General features: G+C 47.5%; 1 protein-coding gene across 3 annotated transcripts; it reads left to right on the top strand.

Annotated features, from left to right (window-relative positions):
• Pcid2 (PCI domain containing 2) lies at window positions 1-24129 on the top strand. Of its 3 annotated transcripts, XM_051169711.1 has the most exons (14): window positions 1-302; window positions 4660-4749; window positions 5544-5617; window positions 6475-6540; window positions 7355-7396; window positions 8673-8727; window positions 12190-12293; window positions 17677-17752; window positions 18787-18928; window positions 20676-20776; window positions 22097-22170; window positions 22298-22423; window positions 23497-23620; window positions 23891-24129. In XM_051169711.1, the coding sequence occupies exons 1-14, from the start codon at window positions 267-269 to the stop codon at window positions 23978-23980; spliced, it is 1200 nt and encodes a 399-aa protein (XP_051025668.1). In that variant the 5' UTR covers window positions 1-266; the 3' UTR covers window positions 23981-24129. The 3 variants fall into 3 exon arrangements, with proteins under 3 accessions (XP_051025668.1, XP_051025667.1, XP_051025666.1); XM_051169709.1 differs by lacking the exons at window positions 1-302; window positions 4660-4749; window positions 5544-5617; window positions 6475-6540; window positions 12190-12293 and having other exon boundaries at window positions 7376-7396; XM_051169710.1 differs by lacking the exons at window positions 1-302; window positions 4660-4749; window positions 5544-5617; ... (1 more) ...; window positions 8673-8727; window positions 12190-12293 and having other exon boundaries at window positions 7361-7396.
• The last annotated feature ends 852 nt before the right edge of the window (window positions 24130-24981 follow it).

The raw sequence follows: 24981 nt of genomic DNA, 5'->3' as shown, positions 1-24981 counted from the left end.
CTAGCACACAGACGTGACCAGGGACACAGGGACACGTTCTCAAGTCGGTTGGGACTCTTCCACGTCGGTCCTCTTTCCTTTCGCGCGCCCCGGCCAGTGACTGAATCCGGAGCACTGACAGCTTATCAAAAGGGAGTGCTCGCGCCTTCTCTGCTCGGCTTGCGCCACCCATCCCGGAACCAATTTGCTGTAGGTACAGTGTAGGGACAAGGAGTGGAAACGGACCTGCGCCGGAAGTGAGGCACTTAACGCCAGCTGCCGCTACTATGGCGCACATCACCATCAACCAGTACCTACAGCAGGTGGGTTTCGCTTGGGATCCTTGCCTAGTGGCCACGGGGCTAAGTTCTGAGGCCAGGTCGGACGGATCCTGGGAGGCGGGGGCTGAGGCTGACCTTGAGGTGAGGAGGGTCTGATGCATGCAGTGGGCTGCAGGCCTTGCTCAAAAGTTGCAAGTGGCATCCGGTCGGGCAGAGAAGACTCCGAGGTGGAGGTGTTAGCAAGTCCGGGGCCACTTGTAAAGGGGGTTGTCCAGGGCGGCACATTGCGTCTCTTGGCAGCAGGGTCCATCAAGGCTGTGCTCAAAGCCTGCGAACGGGACAGGCAAACGGTGTTGCGTCTGAGTTGAAGGTTGAGTTTGCGTTTTCTCCACAAACCTACGACAGAGAGCGTGTTAGGGTGTTGAAAATATGAATCTCACTAAAGTCTGATGAATGTTTTAACTGATTACGTTGCTGCTCATGACCGTTTGCGAATCTTAGTTTTACACTTAGCTGTGTTATCAAGGCCCCTGTTTCCTTTCCCAAGCATTCTATCAGCTAGAACTAGTACGTGTATGCTTAAGTAGCAGCCACTATTGTCAATGCTGTGTGCACATGTATATTTGAGACCATCACAAGGCTCTCCTTGAAGAGCACAGTAAACTCTCAGCTCAGAAACATGAGTTGAAACTCAGACTCGAGCTTCTGGCTCTGGAGTGCACGTATTTAATAGGAAGATGCTCTTTCTGGAGATGACAATTGAAACCCAGTGACCCTATTGTTGTCCAAGAGACCAGTCCCTATTTCAACCCCCGGGACAGCCTTGCCAGAGGCTCCCTGTCCACAAATTGCCTTCCTTTCCCCATGTTTCCTGTGCTAATTTAATATTCAAGAAGCTGCTGTGATAGGGTTGGTTGGATTCTACCATCCTTGCAGGTTAATAAGGTAGCCTGTTATCTTTTGCGGTTCTTCGAGCCAGGCATCAAAGTGTCATTCTTTCTTATCATAGGAAATGGCATGGCATCAGCATGCTCGTTCCTGGGCACCGCAGTTCATAGGAACAAAGCTATGGTCTGCAAGGAGTGCCTGTTCATGTTTCAGAGAGAAATATTGAGCTTGAGGAATCTACCCTTTACAACAAGGAGTGAGAAGGTCTACCTTTCTCCACGGTCAAACCAGAAGGAAACTACTCCATTTTCCAAGGTTAACAGCTATAAAATACCTCTAATTCAGGATCCACAGAACAACAACAGTGGAGCCCTAAGAAGAAGGACATTTCCCTGTAACCACAATATAGTTATTAGCCCGAGAAACAACACTGATGCATGTTTTCTAAAATAGAACTCTTACCTAATTTCCCACTCTCCTGAAAATGGTTCCTTAGGCTTTGCATGCGTTCTTGTGCTGGATAATGTGGGGCTGTGGGACTGTGAGCTTCCTGTCCTCCAGACCCTTTTGTAGAGGTGGTTCTCTCTCACTGAGAGCCTTTTCCAAACTAGGGACTTGGCCAGGATACCATTTTTTACTGGCATATTTTATAATGCATTTTTATTTTGAGTCCCTTAAATCTCTTTCTCCCATCTTCACCCCAATGCCTTCCAACACCCCAGCACCAGGTAAGAGAGAGAGAAGGTTAGTGGGGAGAGGGGGTTGCCTTTCCTTAGCTACTTCCTGCTGTTTATGGTCGTCAGGTTCCTTGGGGCAAGCCCAATCCTCGATTCAGGAGATCTTGTCCGACTCCATTAGTAGCAACCAGGAACAGCAAGGGAAAGCACCAACAGCCTTCTTTCTCGGTGCCCCCAGTCTCTCCTGGACTGGCTTTTATCCCCCTTGGCAAAGACCACACCCCCCCCACGAGGCACTTCACAGCTGACAAGCATCATGTGCCCTCTCTGAGGCAGTTCTCAGCTGTGGACAACCTGGAGCAGCCCCCATATCCCGCACCTGGGATTAAAACCAAAGCATGTTTACATACAAACCAAAACCTCCACAACGATTTTGTGTTTTCTTTTCTGTACTATTTACTTTTTATGTGGTTCTGAAGCTAAGATCTCATGCACCTGGGCAAGTGCTCTATAACTGAGTCACAACCTGGCCCTCTTTCTATATGTATCTCCTATTTGTTTTTTGTTTGGTTGGTTTTTCGTTTTGCTTTTTGTTTCTCTGTGTAGCCTTGGCTGTCCTAGGCTCACTTTGTAGACCAGGCTGGCCTTGAACTCACATGATTCACCTGCCTCTGCCTCCTGAGTTCTGGGATTAAAGACGTGTGACACCATGCCCAGGTCCTATTTGTTTTTTAAGTTAAGAAATAATTTCTGGGCTGGAGAGATGGCTCAGTGATTAAGAATACTTGCTCAGTCAGGCGTAGTGGTGCATGCCTTTAATTCCAGCACTGGGGAGGCAGAGGCAGGCAGATCTCTGTGAGTTCGAGGCCAGTCTGGTCTCAATGAAAAGAAAAACAGAAAGAAAGAAAGAAAGACTTGCTGCTCTTGCACAGGACCTGGGTTCAATTCCCAGCACCCACATGGCAGCTCATAAAATTAATCACATTTTTTGTTTGTTTTTTGCTTTTCAAGACAGGGTTTCTTTGTGTAGCCCTGGCTCTCTAGGAACTCACTTGGTAAACAAGGCTGGCCTTGAACTCAGAGATCTGTCTGCCTCTGCCTCCCAAGTGCTATACTAAAGGCATGTGCCACCAATATCCAACTAAAATAAATAATATTAAAAAATAATTCCCCTTATATGCTTTCTTTAAAAACCATTATGAATATTTATGTATGTATGTATGCATTTGAGACAGGGTCTCTACATATCTCTAGCTGTCTTGGAATTTATCTTTGAACACAGAGTTCTGCCTGCCTCTGTCTCCCAAGTACTGGGATTAAAGGTATAGGCCACCACACCCAGCACACATTATGGATTATTTTTTTAATACTCAGTTACACTCTATCACTATTGGTTTTTCTTGTTTTGTTTAAGCTTTAAGTTTCTGAAAGTTACCTCAGTTGGTTTCAGTGGCTTTTGAACCTGGCCCTGTACTTCCTTGAGCCTTTTCTGGGCGATGTGTTTTCTAAGCTCATCCAGGCCTCTCCTGATCCAGCTCTGGAGTCAACGCTTACTTCAAGGGGCTTTGCTTCCTGCCAGTGAGGGATGGAACTTATAAAACAAGCCTGGCGCCAAGTGTGCTTGTTGCTCTGGGATTTCAGTGGACAGAAAGTGTGCACAGTTTTAAGAACTGTGTGGCCTGGTGTGGAGGACCTGAGAAGACCTGGTGCAGCTGGGAGCAATGTCTCCTGGGATGCCTGAAGCAGACTGCCCCCTGATGTGCCAGCCCAGGTGCTGCTTGGGGTATAAATTCATGGTCCATATGGTGTCTATCCTAAAAGGATGCAGCTTCTATGTTAGCACTTATGTCAGGTGGCTGTGTACCAGGGATGATGTATCCATGGAGTAGCCAAGCACTTAAAAAAAAAAAAGTACCGGACTAAACCCAGGGACTTGCACATGTTAGGCAAGTCTCACCAGGGGGTTTCATCCCTATCCTCCAGCAACTCTTTTAAGATTTGCTCATTAAGGCCTATTGATGTCCTTATTTTCTCCCCACTCCTAAGTTCCTTATGTTGTTATGGAGGCAGGACTCCAATAGGACTCTCTTAGAGTCTGGGTCTGTGTGCAAGGTCCTGGGGAGTTGAGCCAGCCGCTGCTTAAGTCGTGCTTGAGGCTTTGGATACAATCAGGTGATTGTGGACAACAGACCTACTGGTGTTGGGGTTACTTCATCCTACCATCTCCCAGGTCACGGCAAAGGATGTCACTGGCAGTGGACAGCCCTGGAGGACTGCTCCCTGCCAGCCACCTACACCGCTTATTACATGGACCTAGCACCTTGACCTCAGTGACCAGTGTGCTCCTGGCACCTGCAGCCGTCAGAAGTGTGCTTGCATTTCATGACGTGTGCTTCAGGTCTGAAACTTCAGCCTCTTACAGGTTTCCTGTGGAAAGAACTCTGGAGAGCTTGGAGACTTTCAGAGAGTCACGCTTAAGTGTGACAAGTAACCAGAATTCTTGATACTGTCTAGGACAAGGCTTCTCTTTACAAGGCTGTGCTGGGGTCAAGTAGGAAGAATGACAGAATGATGCATTTGTAATCTTGGTGCCTCCTACAAGGCCAGTGTCCTTGAGACCTTTAGAGGGGCCTTGTGGGACTCTGGCTTACCTGCTTTCTTACCCTAGGAAGGTTCCATTTGAAAAAAGTTGTTTCCTGTGTAACTTTACATTGTGATTATTCTGGCCTCGTTCACAGGAAGAAACTGCTTTTATGGTACGTAATGCATTGCTCAGGTCCTGTGAGAACAGATGCTTGTCCACCTGTTGAGGTTTCCTCTTCAACTTGTTTCAGGTATATGAAGCCATTGACACCAGAGATGGAGCATCCTGTGCAGAGCTGGTGTCTTTCAAGCACCCTCATGTTGCCAACCCACGGCTCCAGGTAGGTGAAAGATATGCCCACGGTGTCTGCGGAGAATGGACAGGGCTGAGGGGATGCTGGCTCTCAGTCTGCAGATAGGAGGGGCTGGACACAGGCAGCTAGAGAAAACTGTGGGGCAGTAACTATTCTACAGAAGTTTAAAATTTGAATAAAAGGAAACTAATATTGCCATTCTCATTTGAAAACTTCAAAATTTCTTGAAGAGAGCCCAGCTCACTTGGTGACAGCGTCCCATGTGAAAGTAGTATGCTTGCTGCTGTTGGTGTGAGATGGCAGGACCTTGTGTGTCAGACCAAGTAGGTCTGTCTGTTCGGACAGTATTCTACTGACCATTCTTTTTTTCTTCTTCTTTTGGTTTTTTGAGACAGGGTTTCTCTGTGTAGCCTTGGCTGTCCTAGACTCACTTTGTAGACCAGGCTGGCCTCGAACTCACAGCGATCTGCCTGCCTCTGCCTCTCTTGAAAAAAACCCTCTCTTGGAAAAAAAAAAAAAAATAGTACACTTGTACATAACACAGGTACACTGAGAGAGAGAGATTGATTTCTGTGGGAAGCTGGCTTGTGTGGTTATGGAGACTGAGAAGGCCCTTGCATGACCTGCCATCTTCCGCTGGAGCCCCAGGGAGGCCACTGCTGCCACTGAGCCCCACACCTGTGGGTAGACCCAAGGTCCGCCTGAGATGCTGTAGTCTCTTTAGGCTGTGCAGTCCCGAGAGTGCTCAGCTAAAGCTCTTTGTGTGTATCTCTGTCTCTCTTGCTCACTGACTTTCCCTGCCCCTTTCTCTTTATGGTTAGATGGCCTCTCCAGAAGAGAAATGCCAGCAAGTTCTGGAGCCCCCTTATGACGAAATGTTCGCAGCTCACCTCAGGTAACCCGTTGGCAGTAGGAAAACAAACACGTCTACATGCATGCAACACATCACAGCACTAGAGTCACTAAGATGGTATCACGAACCATTGTTTGCTTACAGTAGTGAGTAATTAACTTGGAAAAGTGGACAAATGTGTCATGTGCTTCTGTGTCACACTTGGTATTTCTTTTTCTTTTTCCTTTCTTTCTTCCTTTTTTTAGTTTTTTGAGACAGAGTTTCTCTGTGTAGCCTTTGCTGTCCTGGACTTGCTTTATAGACCAGGCCAGCCTCACACTTGGTATTTCTACTGACTGAACTGTTTTTATTAGTCAGTTGTAGTGCCTAATTGACATCTTGCTTTTCTTGTGGAAATAATGTGGTTTTTAATACCTTTGCCTTGTAGGAAAAAAAGAAAAGAATCTGAGTTAAGCAAAACAGACAGAACTTATCTTTATTTACATGTTTGTCTGCTGCTTTCACTCTGGCGTGTCAGGCAGTCCAGGCAGAACTTTCCATCCTAAAGCCATGTGCACAGGAGTGCCCCTGCCTGCAAGCCTGCTGTATTTCAGAATAAGCTGGGCTAGGCCTTTGGCCTTGCAGCAAGCGGCACCCCCCCACACACACACATACACACACACCTCACCCCTGTTTTGCTAGCCGTGTGCTGTCTGCAGTGAGGGTCCAAATGCTGAGGTGGCTCTGTGTGGGATTTCCCCTTCTGTCAGCTGCTTTCAGTCAAAAGGTCAACTCAGTTTTTTTTCTGCTGTGAGTTCCAGGAGCATGGAGAGTTGGTGGGGTACAGTGGAACGCGCTCTGGGCTGATGGGCGCCTGGTGCCATGTGTAGATGCTCTTCAGGCTCTGATGTCTTCCCCAGGTGTACCTTTGCTGTGGGGAACCATGACTTCATAGAGGCGTACAAGTGCCAGACGGTGATAGTCCAATATCCTTTGCCCTGTGTCTTACTGTTCAGCAGGTTACTGAGGCTCGTGGCCTTGAAGCATTGGATCAGTTGTTCAAACCTTCAATTAAAAAAGAACTACATGCCAAGCATGGTGGCGCACGCCTTTAATCCCAGCACTTGGGAGGCAGAGGTAGGCGCATCACTGTGAGTTTGAGGCCAGCCTGGTCTACACAGTGAGTTCAGAACAGCCAGGACTACACAGAGAAACCCTGTCTCAAAAAACCAAAACCAAACAAACAAACAAAAAAAGAACTACACTATCTTGGATCCCTGAGTTTAGCCTGGCTCTTACGCCTCTCCCAGTTACTTATATGGTAAGGAAGCACACTGTTCAACACACTGGATTACGTAAAACCTCCCTGTGGGGCTGGCTTGGAGCTTTCCTCCCCAGGGGCTAGGGTTAAAGGAGTGCCACCGTGCACAATCTCACAATGAACTCTGGCTTTAGCCGGGCGTGGCGGTGCACACCGTTAGTCCAGCACCCGGAAGGCAGAGGCAGATGATCTCTCTGAGATTGAGGCCAGCCTGCTCTACAGGGCAAGTCCAGGACATCTAGAGCTGCACAGAGAAACTCTGTCTGGGGCTGGGAAAATCTGGTTTCAGAGACGGTCTGTATGAAGTGAAAGCATTAAGTCTAGGCTACTGACATGGATACTGTGAGTTTTCTGCGCTCAAGATTTTACAGCTGTTAGGACATACAGCCGTCTGAAGAGCGTGCTCCGCCCCTTTGTCTCCATTTACCAAGTGTAGTGTTATGTAAGTTTTGTATGTCTTACGTTCCTTAATGTAGCACATCATTCCTTCGGGCATTCCAGGCTCACAAAGAAGAAAACTGGTAAGCATGAGCAAGAAGGGCTGGGTTAGCCTGGGCTGGGTTAGCCTGAGATGGCCAAGTCTGTAGTAAGTGCTACTTCAGTGCTCCGTTATGGAAATACCTGTCAAGTACCGTCTTTCCCCTTTGTTTGTCAATTTTTAACTTTTGGTTTTGGACTTTGGGTAAAGGCTTCATTTGTATTATCATAAGTTTGTTGAAAACTAATTATAAGATTTATGATTTACTTACACTAGGGTAGCCAGAGGCCTTTCACAGACAACAACCCAGCCCTTTTCCTTAAGCAGTTTTTGTTTCTTCAGTGCTGGTACTTGGATGCAGGTCCTTGTATGTGCCGCACAGGCATTCTGCCTCTCAATTGTATTCCAAGACCTTTCAAAGCTTTTCTGAGGCAGGTCTCATATGCCCTAGATTAGCCTCAAACTTACCACAGAGGAAGATGACCTTGAGCTTACTTACGTTGCTTTAGTGCTGAAACGACAGGCATGTACCACCAAACCCAGTTTAAGCTATGCTGGGGATCGAACCTGTGGCCTTGTGTGTGCTAGACACACACACTACTAACCTAGTACATCCTTAGCCTCTAATTTTTGAGGGACAGTTATGGGAGAAGTTTGAGGTAGGACCTTACTTTGTAGTTTAGTCTGCCCTGGCAGTTTTCACTCTCCTGCCTCATCCTCCCAAATGTTGTGATTACAGAGGTGTGCTTTCCTCTCTGATGCACTCTTTTTGAGACAGGGTTTCTCTGTGTAGCCCTGGCTGTCCTGGAACTTGCTCTGTAGGCTAGGTTGGCCTTAAACTCAGAGATCCACCGTCTTCTGCTTCCTAAGCCAGAAGGCATGTGCTACCACCAACCAGCCACACTTTTTCATTCCAAGTGAAGAATTATCTTATGCATGTCTGAAGCCTAGTGCTGGCTGCTAGATGTGCAGACCTGTTCAACAACTGTGTGTATTATACATTCTGGCTCCTGCTTGGAGGCTCAGTGGTTTTAAATGGAGCTGCTTGCTGGTGGTGGGGGTTAGGGAAGGGCAGAGTTCTCGGCCCTCCCAGCCTAGACCAGGGTCCAGTTCCCTGAGCAGGTTAGGGAGGTCGTGTGGAGTAAGAATTGAGTATTTCGCCAGGAAGTCTGAGGTTGTGGTGTATCTCTGTAACAGATGCAGAACAAAGAGCAGCGGTCTGAGCTGGGGAGGGTGTGGCCCTGGGTCGTAGCCCTGGTTGTCAGTGGCAGGATGTTGGACCTGTTAGCTCTTCACACACATTTGCTTTTTGCTCGTAGGGCTCTGCCTGTCATGTATGCAGTAGCACTTGACCTTCGAATATTTGCCAATAACGTAAGTCCGATTTCCTGTCTCTTGTTTTGAAGCTAAACATGTTGGGTGACAATCTACTGCTTAATTTCGATTTCCTGTTTCCTAAAAGTTCTGAGGGATGACTAGGAAGTGGGCTATATCTGGTGCAAGGAGGGAAGGAGCAGGAAGCAGCTTGGCTGGTTGTTCTTATGGTCCTTGCAGACAGACTGTCTGTGTAGAAGGAAGTGGTGAGCCATCGTGGTGCTGAGCACGGTGATACTGGAGTAGTTTTGCATCCTCTTGTACTTTTAAGACGTGGCCTGTGCTAAGGACTTGCAGTGGCTGAGGGTACCGGTCCCAATGTTACAGAGTCCGCCTCCCTCAAGGAGCAGCATGATCAGCTCTGCGGCCACAGAGGCGTCTTTTGGGGCTTAGACCCCTTTTTAGTTGTAAAAACTACTGGTGATTTCTGGCTCCAGACCAGCTGCTCTTTGTTCCTCTCACAAAGACGGTTGCACGCCTGGGACTGTTAGAGCTCACATAACTCTGCAACAAGGAGGGAAGGACTGCACTTCTATGTGTTCTCATGAGGAGCCTGGCAAGAACAGGAAATTCTACAGGCAGCGAGGAAGCCTCGAGGAGCACAGCGATGGCTGCCTCATGAGGCAGCTCGTTCTGATAGAGTGTCTGATCCATGGCTCCACAGACAGGTCAACAGCAGCAAACAGTGGGGCCTCAGCCCCAACCCACTTGCCAGCACCGAGGTGGTGTCTCTACTTTCCCACTAACACACGGAGACACAGCACATATAGAAGGCCTATAGCTTTATGGCACAGTATGCCAGACGTCTGTGGTTGTGAGGAGACTTCCACCTGTTGTTGGGGTGAGCTGATGAGGACTCTAAAGCAGCCGTCATCATAACAGTGCTTCAGGGGGCAAGTAGGAGCAAACAGATGAGAACACTGGATTCTCAGCAAAGAAGAACCAAGTGGAAGCCTCAGACTGGAAAGATAGCAGCTGAGGAACAGTGGAGGTGGTTCAATGGTTAGGGCACTCGCTTCCCTTACAGAGGACTGGGTTTGATTTCCAGCACTAAATGGCAGCTCACATATGCCTAACTCCAGCCCCAGGACATATAACACCCTCTTCTGGCCTCATTGGGTACCAGAGACACACTTGGTACATAGATACACATGCAGGCAAAACACTCATCACATAAAACAGTAACAATAATAAATCTGTTGGTGGTTAATTTAAACAAAGAAGAGGAGAGTGGCCTCACCTTGGGTCTCGAGCTCTTGGCTTTGTTCAGTTTAACAGAAGTCGTCTGGGTCTTGCTGCTTCTGCACTCGCTCCACTGTAGGCTGCTGCTTTGTTGAAGCATTTGGGAACGGGAGAAGGGAGGCATATTTTAACAGCCTTTCAGGTCACTAATAGACTGGTTTGTTTTCTTGACATAACCAAAGCCCCCCAGAAACATGTGTATGTGTTTGCACTTCCAGGCCTGAGGAGGAAGAGCAGCCTCGGTGTCTTATCAGCCTGGACATGCCTACTAGGCTGGGCTGGTTGGCTGGGACTATAAACATATGCCACCATGTTCTGTTTATGGTTGTTTGGTGGTGGTGGTGTTTAAATCCTTGTTCTGGGACTCTAATTCAGGACCTTGTGCTTATAAGGCAACCACCTTGCTGACTACGCTGCCTTCCAGGCCCCAAAGCATCTCTTAAAGGTGCTACATCGTGGTCTCTGCGGTGCATCAGTGAGCATTGTTACCATGGTGTCAAACCCTCTGGTTCCTCCTGCATTTGGCATTGAACTTTCACCCTGCATGATGATATGGTTTTGTCACAGCTCTCTTTCAGTCTATTCTGACTAGGGTAACAGTGTACCATGGGCTGCTGGGGTATAAATTTATACCCCACATTTATATCTCACCAATAAGGACACTGACTGTCCAACACAAAGTTTGTGTGTCTAGTGAGATTGTTGTCTGCTTCTGTTCCACTGATGATGCCATTGTCAGGCCTCATGGTGGGTGGACAAGGAAGCGCTCTGTCCTGCTCTCCATTTAAAGACTTAGGTGTGTGTGTGTGTGTGTGTGTGTGTGCGCGCGCGCGCGTGCGCGCGCCTGTGAGTGTAGTTGCCTGTGGAGGGTGTTGACTTCCTGCAGCTAGAGTTGCTGGAAGTTGTGAACTAACAGGGGTTCTGGGAGTCCAACTTGGGTCCTCTGTGACAGCAGTATGCACACCACTGAGGCATCCCTTTAGTCCAGCGGTTCTCAGCCTGTGGATCTAGACCCCTTTGGGGGCTGCATATCAGATATTTACCTTATGATTTATAACAGTAGCAAGATTACAGTTACAAAGTGGCAATGAAATAATTTTATGATTGAGGCCAGCACAGCAGGAGGACCTGTGTTAAAGGCTGAGAGCCACGCTTTAGTCCTTCTGGGACCTCATCCATAAAGGCATCGGCCCCACTCACCTGGGCCTCAAGACCTGATCACTGTCTTAAAGCCCTCGTTCCTAAAAGCATCCAGCTGTGGACCGTCTTCAAAATGGGAGGAGGCAGACTGCTGCTGTCCTAAACTCAAAGTGACACTCAGCTCCCCTGGCAGGTCTGGTTCAGGGCTGGACTGCTGTGCATGGGGGGGGGAGGTCAGAGACTAAGATGAAAGGAAAGCTGGCCAGTCCTGCTTTACCAAGGCTGGTGTCCTGGTCTTCTGTTTGTTGCTGTGGTAACACCATCACCAGAAGCACCCTGTGCCACAGCCCAGCCCATCATCAAAGGAAATGAGGGCAGTAGTGACCACAGAGGAGCGCCCCCTACTGGCTTGCTCCACCTGCTTTCTCATAGAGCACCTGTGCAGGTGGGGCAGCGCCTGCAGTGAGCTGGGCTCTCCCACATCAATTGCTAATTAAGAAGTACCTCACAGACTGCACTGCAGGCAGACCTTACAGAGACTTTTTCTTAGGTAAGATTCCTCCTTCTCAGCTTTTTCTAGGTTTGTGTCAGGTTGACAAAGCCTAACAAGCCCCAACTGGGGCTGGTGCCAGCCTGACTTGAGGACAGATATAGAAATTCTCATTCTCATCTCTCTCTCTCTCTCTCTCTCTCTCTCTCTCTCTCTCTCTCTCTCTCTCTCTCCTTCCCTCTCCCTCCCTCTCTCCTTCCCTCTCCCTCCTCAACTCCCACCCCACCCCTGACAGGATTTCTCTGTGTAGTCTTGGCTGTTCTGGACTTACTTTGTAGACCAGGCTGCCCTCAAACTCACAGAGATCCTCCTGCCTCTGCCTCACTGAGTACTGAGATTAAAGGCATGTGTCACTATGCCTGGCATATATATACACTTTCCAATTCTTAAAAATACAGTATATATGAGAGAGATAGCTCAGTGGTTAGGAGCACTGGCCACTCCTCAGATGATGTGTACGCTATTGGAGACTTGCATTTTTAATTTTGCCTCTGTTTGCTTTAAAAAATAAACCACTTTTCTATCGTTAGGCAGATCAGCAGTTGGTAAAGAAAGGGAAGAGCAAAGTTGGAGACATGCTGGAAAAAGCCGCTGAGCTTCTGATGAGCTGCTTCCGAGTCTGTGCTAGTGACACGTAAGTGAGGATCTGAGGGCCGCGTCTTAAAGGAATGAGAAAAGGCATCACAGGCTCACCACTTAAGAACGTGCTGAGCTGTCCCCTGAAGAGCTTTCCCTGCAGTCTGTCCTTGGTGCTGTCCTGATCAGAACTCAGCAGCCTTCCTGAAACTTCATCTGCTTCCATTTTGGAGCCAGGTGGGCGTGGCCTGGCTTTCTCTCCCTGTCAGTGGGTCAGAGGTTCTGACAGCCACGCCCCTCGCCCTTGCTTCTGGAGGGTACACTGCCTTGTCACTGATCCGACATGCTCCTCTGTTATGAGCTTTATAGTCTCCTGTAGAGGAGAGGGTTCACTGAGTGACTGGATTTGTGAGTGTTTGGCTTTTATTAGATTATTTTTGGTTTTGGTTTTTGTCGTTTTCAAGACAGGGTTTCTCTGTATAGCTCTAGCTGTCCAGGAACTCAGACTAGCCTCAAATTCAGAAACCGTCCTGCCTCTGCCTCCCAGCTGCTTGCATGGCTTATTAGATTGTTTATGTTTATTGTTTGTGCCTTTTGATCATTTCCCTTCACCTCGCTTTCATTGTGACCTGTCCCGCCTGGTTTGCAAGGTAGCTGATTTAATTTCCTTCTTACTTGAAACCTTCTGCCGGAAAAAAGTTTTCATCTTTTTCCTGAAACTCCATCTCCACCAATTATGTAATCACATTATTTCATTATAAGTTTACAGAAAATATGTGTGCGTGCATCCGTGTGTGTGTGTGTATGTCTGTGTGTATGTGTGTGTGACTGTGTGTGTGTGTATGTGTGTGTATGTGTGTCTGTGTGTGTATGTCTATGTGTCTGTGTGTTGTATTGAGCCATGGTCTTGCTGCCTTGCCCTGGGTGCCTCCCGTGGTTGAAGGTCTCAGCTGTCTCAAGGCTTCTCTTTCCCTTATTCGTACATGACTGGTTTGCTGTTGCTGCTGTTGCTTTGCCTTTGTGACTGGAGACCTTGACCATCTTTAGGCCTCTCTGCCCTCACCCTTCTTCCTGCTCATCCTCGCTCTTAGCTGACTGTCCCTCTGCAGTAGACGTTCTCAGCCATCTCAGGCTGCTCACCTCCGAGCCTGGTGGATGAAGTTTGTCCCCTAAAGTTCCACAGCACCTTCTTCCATACATTGCACCGAGCACTGTCATGCTCTGGGTGCTGACGGCTGGAGATGGCGTAGATTGCCAAGGCGAGTGGTGGGGCCTGCTAGACCCTCGCAATCCTGTTTCCTACCATACTAGCTCCATACCTGTTTATTGAATAGACAATTGGAGGCCTGTGTGGAGCTATGGTTCTGCATGGCATGACCTCACTGATCTTTGATTTGTTGGTAGTTTCTCAGATTAGATTTCAAAAATACAAGTAAAAATATCTATGTTTCAAAGGACACTACTAGAAATCAAAACAGCCATATTTGAAATAACATGTGAAATAAGTTGCCTGATAAAGGTCTGGTATTGGAGGGACAATGAGCTCTTACAACTAATCAGGAAAAGGCAAACCAAACCATGGTTAAATGGACAATGTTTTTGCCTCTTTTTGTTTTGTCGTTTTTTGATTTTTGTTTGTTTTTGGTTTTCTGAGACTGAGTTTCTCTGTGTAGCATCCACTGTCCTGGAACTCATTCTATAGATCAGACTGACCTTGAACTCACAAAGATCCACCTGCCTCTGTCAGTGCTGAGACTAAAGGTATGCCTGTAATGGGCTATATATTTGAAAAATCTTTAAGAAAGAAAGACAAAGAAAAAGAAACAGCAATAGGTGGCTAGTGAGCGGGCACAGCGCTGCCCTACATGACCACAGCGAACGCCTCCTAGCGCCCATTACCATGGCTGTGGGCACATACTGCTGGTGGGCTCAGAAGGGCTAACTGCACGGCTGAGAGTTTGACCATTTCTCAGAACATTAGCCTGGACTGGCATGCGCCATGGTAGCCAGAGGTTGCCCAGAAGGCAGGCAGGCTGACTGAACTCTGTCTCCTGGGCTTTGCCTTTTCCTGTGCTTCCATGGCCCTGGTGCAAGTCAGCAAGGTGTTGCCATTTGACATACCAGTGCATGCCTACTCATTTCCTGCTGCCTGAATTTGCTTTCTGTATTTGAATTTCTGCTGTGTCTCTTCAAGTAGCTGGAATGTTGAAATTCTTTATCACAGTTCTGTGTGAGGACAGTGAACTAGAGAGTAAGAGCAAGTGTTTTTTTGGGGTGCCAGTTGGTGATACAGTTTATTTAGTACGCAGTGTTTTGTTTGCAGGTACACCTGCAGGCCAGAAGAGGGCACCAGATCTCATTATAGATGGTTGTGAGCCACCATGTGGTTGGTGGGAATTGAACTCAGGACCTTTGGAAGAGAAGGCAATACTCTTAATCTCTGAGCCATCTCTCTAGCCTAGGTGATACAGTTTATACAAAGGCACTGTTACAGAAGCTAACCAGGCAGCTGCCATGAAGCAGGATTTGCTCCCTGGAAGTGGAGAGCATTTACACTAGAGTCATCGCGGGCGCATTCCAGACAGCTTGCTTCCCGGCCCTGAGTACCAGGTGATTTCTGCTGTGTCCTGAGTTTGAGCTCTGAGTCTCACCTTCCCAGGAGCTGCCTTTGGGCCACCACCCGCTGCATACAGGTTCTGTGCCAGAGGAACTACTTGGAGGGAAAGTACACAATTAATTCAACTCTGCGTTTTGTTTTTCCAATGTTTTATAATGAAAACCTACAGATATTCAGCAAAATTTTATAGAGATTACCTCTAGCTACCACTTCTGTGTGAGTTTATTACACTTGTTCTTGTGTGGCCATGTCTTCTCTCTATCCATCTGTTAAATTATCTCAATATTGCTCTTCATCTTTTTTTAAAGCACATTTCATGTACATTTCCCTCCAAGCTTCCTGTTTGCTTTTTGGGGTGAAATGGACATTCAAAACCACACAGACCGCAGTTGTGCTTGCTTTAACCTTGGTACCTTTGGCAGGGCCTGGTCAGCAATGTCTGGTGTTTCTATTTAGCTGTTGTGACTTCACTGTTATTACTTACTTCTTGTAACTTCATTGTTGTGACTTAGTAGTTGATACTTCATTGTTGTGACTTAGTAGTTGTTACTTCATTGTTGTGACTTAGTACTTGATACTTCATTGTTATTATTTCATTGTTGTGACTTAGTAGTTGATACTTCATTGTTGTGACTTAGTAGTTGATACTTCATTGTTGTGACTTAGTAGTTGTTACTTCATTGTTGTGACTTAGTAGTTGATACTTCATTGTTGTGACTTAGTAGTTGTTACTTCATTGTTGTGACTTAGTAGTTGATACTTCATTGTTGTGACTTAGTAGTTGATACTTCATTGTTGTGAGTTAGTACTTGCTACTTCATTGTTGTTATTTCATTGTTGTGACTTCATTGTTGTGACTTAGTAGTTGATACTTCATTGTTGTGACTTAGTAGTTGTTACTTCATTGTTGTGACTTAGTAGTTGTTACTTCATTGTGTGACTAGTAGTTGATACTTCATTGTTGTGACTTAGTAGTGATACTTCATGTTGTGAGTTAGTACTTGCTACTTCATTGTTGTATTCATTGTTGTGACTTCATGTTGTGACTTAGTAGTTGATACTTCATTGTGTGACTTAGTAGTTGTTACTTCATTGTTGTGACTTAGTAGTTGTTACTTCATTGTTGTGACTTAGTAGTTGATACTTCATTGTTGTGACTTAGTAGTTGTTACTTCATTGTTGTGACTTAGTAGTTGTTACTTCATTATTACTTAGTGATTGTTGTTGTTACTTAATTGTTGTTACTTAGCAGTTTGTTACTTAGTTGTAGCCTCAGCTGCTGGGCATGCATTTGTCACTCTCTATGACTCCCTCCTTTAGTTCCTTCTTACGTGTTTAAAGAGTGTGTAGTTGTTGCTGTTGCTATGAGAGAAAATGTTCTTCTTTCAAAACTGCCTTCTAGCAATTCTCTTTTACACAGTTCTAGTGCCTCAGCAGGAGCCTCCAGCTGCTTAACTGGGATTAGAATTCTTGGGTTGCTTTTTCTTTTCTTGGCAGCTGGAGTGAACTTCACTGATGGTGTTCAAGAGGACAGGATTCCCTGAGGCCCTCCTTTCTCCTGGGGTCTGAGATAGAAACTGTGAGGGAAGATACTCAGTGTTGGGAGTGAGTCAGGACAAGGACCCCTCAGCACCTGTGGTCTCTGCCTCTTGTGGTTTTGCTGGAGTGGGTGGTCCAGGGCTTCTTACTCCTTAAAGGCCATGCAGGCCATGAGGTCCACCTCCCTGTTGCTGTATCCAGTTTTTGTTGTCATACTAAGAATGATCTTTACAAAGTTGTTATTGAGAGCAATACCAGCCCCATCATCAAAGGTAGAAGAGTAGGTACCACTGTCCCAGTCACAGGAGACCTCACTGGATGCCCTTTAGTGAGTTCTGATGCATGCTTCACTACTTTCTTGGTGTCATTTTACTTGGCAGCTTTCTCCAGGTGGCACATGACATCCACCATAGACACTGAGGGTAGGAATGCAGAAGGCCATGACAGTGAGCATCCTGTTCGGTTCTGGGGTGACCTTGCTCACAGTCTTGGCAGTACCGGTGAACCCAGGGATGATACTCTGTGTAGCCCTATAGGCATTACACCACAGCTTCCCAGAGGGGCTGTCCACAGTCCTCTGAGTGGCAGTGATAGCATGGTCATGTCGTGGGTGACCTCAGCTATCCCTCAGGGGGACTATGCAGTTGGTGGTGCAGGAGGCATCGCTAACAAAGATGAGAGTTGTCACACTTGTCATGGTTCACACCCACCACAGTCATGGAGGGCTCAGCAGAAGAGGTAGCTAGGACAATCCTTCCTTTAGCTCCGCTCTCAGGTGGGCCCTGGCCTTCTCCATTGTGGTGAAGATACCGGTGAACTCCACAACACAGTGGGCACCAGCACCACCCCTCTGCATGTTGGTGGGTTCCTTCCTGGATGATGGAGATGGTCTTCCTATTGAGGACAGGCTTGAGTATGCCGTGGACCTCGCTGTGGGTGGAGTCATAGGGAACATGTAGACCTTGTAGTTGAGGTCATTAAAGGGGTCGTTGATGGCAGCAGTATCCACAACAATGGCTGACTTGAAGACATTGTCCCTGGTGACCAGGTGCCAGATACAGCCAGTTCCGTCCACTTTGATCTCCACCATCTCATCTCAGGGACGAGGCAGGCGCTGCAGAAGATGCAGCTAGCTGTCTCAGGAGCAGAGAGCTGCTCTTCCTTCTTACATCTTACCTACTGGTGTGTTTTTTATGGTGCCTGAGCTTGGGGCTTTTCCTCGTGGTAGTGATTTATCCTGACGGTTTATTTTGTAACTGATCACGTTTATTTGCTCTTCCCGTAGTCGTGCTGGCATAGAGGACTCCAAGAAGTGGGGGATGCTGTTCCTAGTGAACCAGCTGTTTAAGATCTACTTTAAGGTTTGCTTTTCTCTATCTGCCCCAGATAAATGATTTGTTTCGTTTCCTTTCTGCCATGCGTCAGGAAGTGATTCTAACCATATCCACGTTGATAATCCTCATAGCTGCAGTCACTCGTTGCCTCTCAGGAGCAGAGCTCTGACTTAAGTAACTAGAGCTCAATGGAGAAAACCTGGCAGCATTCTTAAGAGCCAGGACCCAGCCTGTGCCACAGAAACAAACAAGAGCTGAAGGTTCATCTGACTTAGTATAGCTCTCGGAAATGCAGCTACCCCAGACACAGGGTCCTCAGCACCGAGGGACCAGCCCTGTGGAGTCTGAGGCCCCTGAGCATTACTAACTGGTCTTTGTGATGTAGCTGGCCTCTGTGTGTGTGTGTGACCCTCTCTGGGTACTTTCATCCTGGGTTTTTAATGGCTTACTTATTTTTATGTGCTTTGGTGGGTATTTGTTATTTTGTTTTGTTTTGTATGTGTATCAATGTGAGGGTGTCAGATCCTCTGGAACTGTTACAGACAGTTGTGAGCTGCCATGTGGGTGCTGGGAATTGAACCTGGGTCTTCTGGAAGAGCTGCCGGTGCTCTTACCTGCCGAGCCATCTCGCCAGCCCCTCCTCCCATGTTTTTTTTTTTTTTTTTTATCAACTTTATGGAAGTGGGAGGCTTTGCAGACAGATGGGTAGACAAAGGCATCAAGTTTGCTTTATGAAGACAAGTAGGCAGAAGGCAGCCTGGCATACTTGACTCAGAATCCATCTTTGACTTGATGGGACATTTAGCTCGTCACTGCCAGTGCACATACGTGCAAGCTTTTCCTTGGCCATTGACTCTGACTCCCCTCAGACCTTCATCCTCTCAAGAGCAATGAGCTTCTAGATTGCATGCCGTCTGTAACAGGTAACTTTCTCTTCCTTACAGAAGTTTTGGTGACTTTGAAATTCATGTTGACGAGTAAAGCAGCAGTTCATGTCTTGTTCTCCCATCCACCTGTTCTCTTACTTATAAATATTTTAAATGGTTTCTTCTTTATCATAGATCAACAAACTCCATTTGTGTAAGCCTCTTATCCGAGCCATTGACAGCTCAAATTTGAAGGATGACTACAGCACTGCCCAGAGAGTCACATACAAGTATTATGTCGGGCGTAAGGCCATGTTTGACAGTGACTTCAAGCAAGGTATGTTGGGAATTCTATTCTGGCGTTTTAGGTAAGACGTGCGATCTGCCCAAGTGGAAAGACATCAATAGTGTCAGTATAATGACTGCATTTGTTACAGTGGAATGTATAAGAGAGAGAGTGTGTGTGTGCACGCACATGCATGCATGCACACATGTGAATATGTGCCCTGTTTGTTGTGCAGGTGCCCACAGAAGTCAAAAGAAGGCATTGGATCCTCTGGAGCAGAGTTATAGGTGCTTGTGAACTGCCCATGTGGGTGCTGGGAACTGAACTTGGGTCCTTTGGAAGAGCAGGAAGTGCTTTTGACCACTGAGTTATCTGAGTTATCTTTCCAGACGCCTTTGCTTTTTTTTTTTTTTTTTTTTTTTTTTTCCCTGAGACAGGGTCTCTGTAGCCCAGGCTGTCCTGGAATCCACTCTGTAACCTTGAAATTCATGGTGATCTTCCGCCTCAGGCTCCTGAGTGTGCTGGGATTATAGGCATGAGACACCACACCTCCCCTACCCATCCTTTGTTTGTTTTTAAAATATTGTTCATTTCAGCCCCTCCTTATTTTTCTCCTGCTTTAGGTTCCTGGTCCTGAGAGCACAGTGTGCCTTCATGCCTGGTGTTCAGGCTCTTCCACCCTTCCTCCTTCCATCATCTTTTTCTTTTCTTTGCTTTTAAGAAGTAATTTTATTTGATGTGTTTGAGCGTTTTGCCTGCATATATGTAATAAGTGCACCATGTGCATGCAGTGCCCATCACAGCCAGAAGAGGGTGTCTGATTTTCTGGAGCAGAAGTTACAAATGGTTGTGAACCCCTATGTGAGTGCTGGAACCAAACCCGAGTCCTCTGAAAGAGCTCTTAACAGACCAGAACACACACACAAACATAACCAGTCCAGTTTGTGCTGCCCAACCGTGGATATGGGCTTCCCACTACAGTTCCACCAAACAGGGCTGCAGTAGAGAAAACTGACCCTCCCTGATGACAGCAGGAAATCTCCCCATGTAGTGCCTTCAGCATGTGTTTCCTGTGTGCCCAAGAGCTTGGGGACTTAATTGTCCAAAGTGGTTGAAAATGCACCCTTCTTAGGGCCAGATGGCAGAAGTTACACTTGCTGGGTGGGGTGATGTGCGGGCCGTGGGCTCAGTCTTTGTCAATGGCTGTGCCTCAGCAGAGTTGCTAGTGAAACAGCTTAGGGTGGACAACATGGTCCTGCCCCAGTGACAGTTGCCTCCAGGTGTGTGGTAGAGGTTCCCTTTGGCATAGCCACACTATTTGGAAGCAGAGGTGGCTCTCAGTTCAGATGTCCTCAGCCCCAGACTCCAGCCAAGGACCTGTGTGAGGTGAGCCTGAGCTTCTGAGTGTACTTGTGTTTCCTAGTCGGTGGCCTAACTGTCCAGAAGAGACTTCCGTCCGTAACAGGTGGAATTCCTACTTCTTTCCCAAGTCTGCATCCAAGCTTGGCTCAGCAGGGCTTCACCTGTGCAGGGAAGTCTGCCTACCAACACTGCTCTGCACCATTGGCTCTGCACCTGAGGAAAGGCTTGTCCCCGTGCACTGTCTTAACAGGCCAGGGACACCCAGGCATATTCTTGTTGAAAAGTCACTGGTGTCAGAAGTGAGGCTGGGCTGATGTTACTGATGTGGAAAGGAAAGCAGTGTTGCCTTCTGTGTAAAGGTGGAGGTAGAATAGGCAGGAGGTGAGCGTGCTGGGCTGTGGCCTCGGCTCTGACGTGTGGGCCCTGCTCTCCACAGCCGAGGAGTACCTGTCGTTTGCCTTTGAGCACTGCCATCGCTCCAGCCAGAAGAACAAGAGGATGATTCTCATCTACCTGCTGCCAGTGAAGATGCTGCTGGTGAGTGAGCAGCGGCCGTCTCTGTCACACGCTGTGCTGTGCTGTGCTGTGCTGTGCCCCATCGCCTTCCAGGGGAGCTCTGCTGTGTTTGCTTCTCCTGAAAGTGACTCGGAACTTTTTTATATAACAAATGAAACAAGTGCATGTTATTTTTATTTCTCCTTAAAAGCTAAATTAATTTCAGTAATTAACTAAAAAGGAAAAATGCCATCCAGCTTACCTATGGAAATCATACTCATAATAAATAAATATTTTTAAGTCAGTCTTATGTAGCTCAGGTTGGATCCAAACTTAATATAACCAAGACTTGAACTCAAATCCTCCTGCCTCCACCTTCCAGTTGATGGGCTTGCAGGCTCACTTTTCATATTTGAACAGGAAGGCATAGAGGTGGACAGCAACTGCCATAACATCAAAGTAAAGTGCTTCTTTCTTTACAGCCAAGACTAATATTAGTGAGCGGGGAGGGGAGTGGCGCTGCGTGTAGCTGAAACAAGATAGTCAGAACAGCTTATGACAATGGGAACGCTGGGAAGTCCCCCTCCCTGCTCCAGGCCCACTGGAGAGCAAGTTGACCATTTTTAGCTAACTCCTGAGAGAGACAGTTCTCATTCCTTATCCTGGAGTCTCTTCAGTTACCACCTGCCCCTTGCTATGCAAGTGACAAGGCACATGAGGTCAAGATGAAGGTCATATCCCTTGAGTCACAAAACTGGTATCCAGGCTTCCTTATGTCTTGCTCAAAGTTGCTTTTCCCTAGTTCACCTTTGACTCTGTGTTACATTGACTCTGTTTATCTGTATGGGTGTGCATGCTGCAGCATTCATGGAGGTCAGAGGTTAGTGCCGTCAGACTGTCAGTGGCTAATGCTCTCCTTTTCACTCTGTGGGGATTGAACCTCGGGTCATCAGGCTTGGTGGCAAGTGCCTTGACCTGCTGAGCCTGCTAAGTGGCACAGCTTGGGATATTAAATCCCTGCTCAACTTCTTGAATTGGGTTTTCTATATTCTTGTTTGTTTGTTTGTTTGTTTAAAGTTACTTTGTTGGTATGAATCTTATGGATCATAGCTCTGTTAAAAGTGAAAATGGTGGGACTGGAGAGATGGCGCAGTGGTTTAAGAGTGTTTGCTGCTCCTGCAGAGGACTAGAGTTCGGTGCCCCACATCCATGTCAGGTAGCTCCTACCTGCCTGGAAAGCCAGCTCTGGGCCATCAGTGCCCTCTTCTGGGCACCTACACACGTGTGGCCCACACTGCAGACATTCTCATGTGCACACTTTAAAAAGTGAAAGTGCTTCTGTTATGGAACTTTCTGTCTTAGGGTCACATGCCGACCATCGAGCTCCTGAGGAAATACCACCTCATGCAGTTTTCAGAAGTGACCAAAGCCGTCAGGTAGGCCTATCCTTTCCACTGTCTTAGGAGCAGGTTAATAGGGACTGCACACATGCTGTCCTGTGAACCATGCTGACCTTTTTCTGGAATTTACTCTATGGCCCACCTGGTGTTTCTCCTTGCTCAGTGAGGGCAATCTGCTGTTGCTCAACGAGGCGCTGGCGAAGCATGAGACTTTTTTCATCCGCTGTGGCATCTTCCTCATCCTGGAGAAGCTGAAAATCATCACTTACAGGAACCTCTTCAAGAAAGTGTAAGTGTGCTGTCCTACAAGCCTGTGGGCCAGAGTGTGCACCCCAGAACCATGTAAAAGCTGGAAGCTTGCAGACCAGCTAGCCTGGCACATGAGCAGTAAAACAGCAGGGACAAGGAGACCCTGTCTCAGCAAGGTGGTAGGCAAAGGCTGCTCTCTGAGTGCTACATGCCTGCATCCTCACACAGACACACACAGACACCTGCATCCTCACACAGACACCTGCATCCTCACACAGACACCTGCATCCTCACACAGACACCTGCATCCTCACACAGACACCTGCATCCTCACACAGACACCTGCATCCTCACACAGACACCTGCATCCTCACACAGACACCTGCATCCTCACACAGACACCTGCATTCTCACACAGACACACACAGATACACACACCTGCATTCTCACACACAGCTGTGCACCTATCAGACACATAGACATGCACACACACACAGAGAGACATACACCCATAGACACACACACACACAAAGCAAAACCTGAAAGCAGCCTGTCTGGAAAATGGAACCCTGGAGCAGATGATGCAGCACAGTGTGGCCTATGGGGCAGCATCCGGCCCCTCTTGGGACACAGGCTGACCCTGAAGGCAGTGTAATGATAGAGCTAGTCAGCAGACTCAACATTAGCTTGGGGTGCCAGGTACCTTCTGCCTGTCCTAGCTGTGGAGCTGATGTCGTCTTTCTTGTCCTATTGTGACAGCTGGCGGCCTTTCCTCCAACACCACTGTGTGTGTCAGGAGTTGTGGGATGCTGAACATGGCTCTTCTCAGGCTTGTCGCAGCTGGCTCTCAGACACAGGGACCTATCGGCCGCTGAAGGCCGTCTAGGAGAAGTAGGGAGGAGAGCTGACAGGACAGGCAGCTGCCTGTTTACAATAGAGCTTTCATACTGTGTGTTCACTAGCTGCTGTTTGTGGGCGTGTCTAATCAGTGAGAACTTGAAATGTGTGTGAACATGTGGTCCATTAAATGATGTCATCACCTCAGGGCTCCTCTTCTTCGTCTTTGAAGTTTTGAATCCTGTTGTTAATGATGATAATTTCTTTTCTTCATAGGTATTTGTTACTCAAAACACATCAGCTGTCTCTCGATGCCTTTCTGGTTGCCTTGAAATTCATGCACGTGGAAGACGTGGACATTGACGAAGTCCAGTGCATTCTGGCCAACCTGATATACATGGTATGTGCTGAGTCTTTGCCTGCTCTCAGCCAGGCGCTAACCCGGTGCTGATGTCACCAGAAGACCTTTTCTATTCATGAAGGCATTCTCTGAAAGAACTATTTTTTCCTGGGAAATACTATTCAAAGGGCCTCCTGTGGGTCAGTGAGAGGAGTATACCTGTGTTACCGTTGTCTTCGCGGCTGTACCCATGTTTTCATCATCATCATCATCATCTCCTGGCATGTTTGAGCCCTGGAAGAGTAACCTGATCCCTTTTCTCTGTTCCAGGGCCACATTAAAGGCTACATCTCCCATCAACACCAGAAACTGGTTGTTAGCAAGCAAAACCCTTTCCCTCCACTGTCCACCGTGTGCTGACGCAGACCCTGCAGACGGAGTGCAGTCCTGCTGCAGCTGGCCTCTGCAGCCTAAGGTGCTTCCCAGGGCCACTGAGATGGTCACCAGCACCTGAGTGACGAGCCGTGTTCTCCATTGTCCTGACTCATGCCAGCCTTGCCGAGACCTGGAATTCCTGTGGACAAACACCCTTGGCTGGCCAGTGGTGCTTGTGAGCTCCTGGGACAGAAGCAGCTGTGCTTGCTGAGGTGTTATGTGATGTTTATGGAGGCTGTCTTTGTAACACTTTGTAGCTTTTCCTTTCCTTTCCTTTCCTTTCCTTTTTTTTTAAATTTATGCAAATGATGCATTCTTTATTATGTGTTACATGATGTGTCAAAATCTGAGCATTTTGTGAACTCAGAATTCTTGGTTTACTTGAGGCTTTTTTTTTTTTTTAAGTACAATTTAGAAGCTGGAGAGACGGTTGAGCAGTTAAGAACAATTACTGCTCTGTCAGGGTGATTCCCAGCACCACATGGCAGCTCAGAGCTGTCTGCGGCTCCAGTTCTAGGGGATCCAGTGCCTCTGTGGGTTCCTGCACACATGTGTACATAAGCTCACTCAGGCACACATAAATAAATGTTTTGTTTGTTTGTTTGTTTAAAGAAGCAGAATTTTTTTAAAAAGAGAAGAATTTAGTCTGATGTAACTTTTTCCGATCTCTGTTTGTTTCCTGTCAGCTCTGAAGGCTGCAGGACTGAGACAAGGCCTGGCAACTGGGCGCGGACAGTGGCTCCTTCAGAGCTACAGATGGCTGTCCTCGCTTCCCTTTGCGACAGTCACTGTGCAGTCAGGCCCTCACTCAGCAGCTGCATCTAGCTAATCCTCTAGACAGTTACCCTGGGCTGCACTTCAGCGGACAGATTCTGGTCTGGAACTCTATGGAGACCGTGCTGTCCTAGGACATGATGCTCTTCTCGGCTCTGTCTGCAGCCGAAGTGCTTGCGATCACAGGTGTGTGCCACCATGCGAAGCTCACG

The sequence above is a fragment of the Acomys russatus genome, chromosome 27, assembly GCF_903995435.1.
Source record: "Acomys russatus chromosome 27, mAcoRus1.1, whole genome shotgun sequence".
NCBI lineage: Eukaryota > Metazoa > Chordata > Mammalia > Rodentia > Muridae > Acomys > Acomys russatus.
Note: the sequence above shows the minus strand (reverse complement) of the source record. Positions and strands in the feature narration are given on the sequence as shown.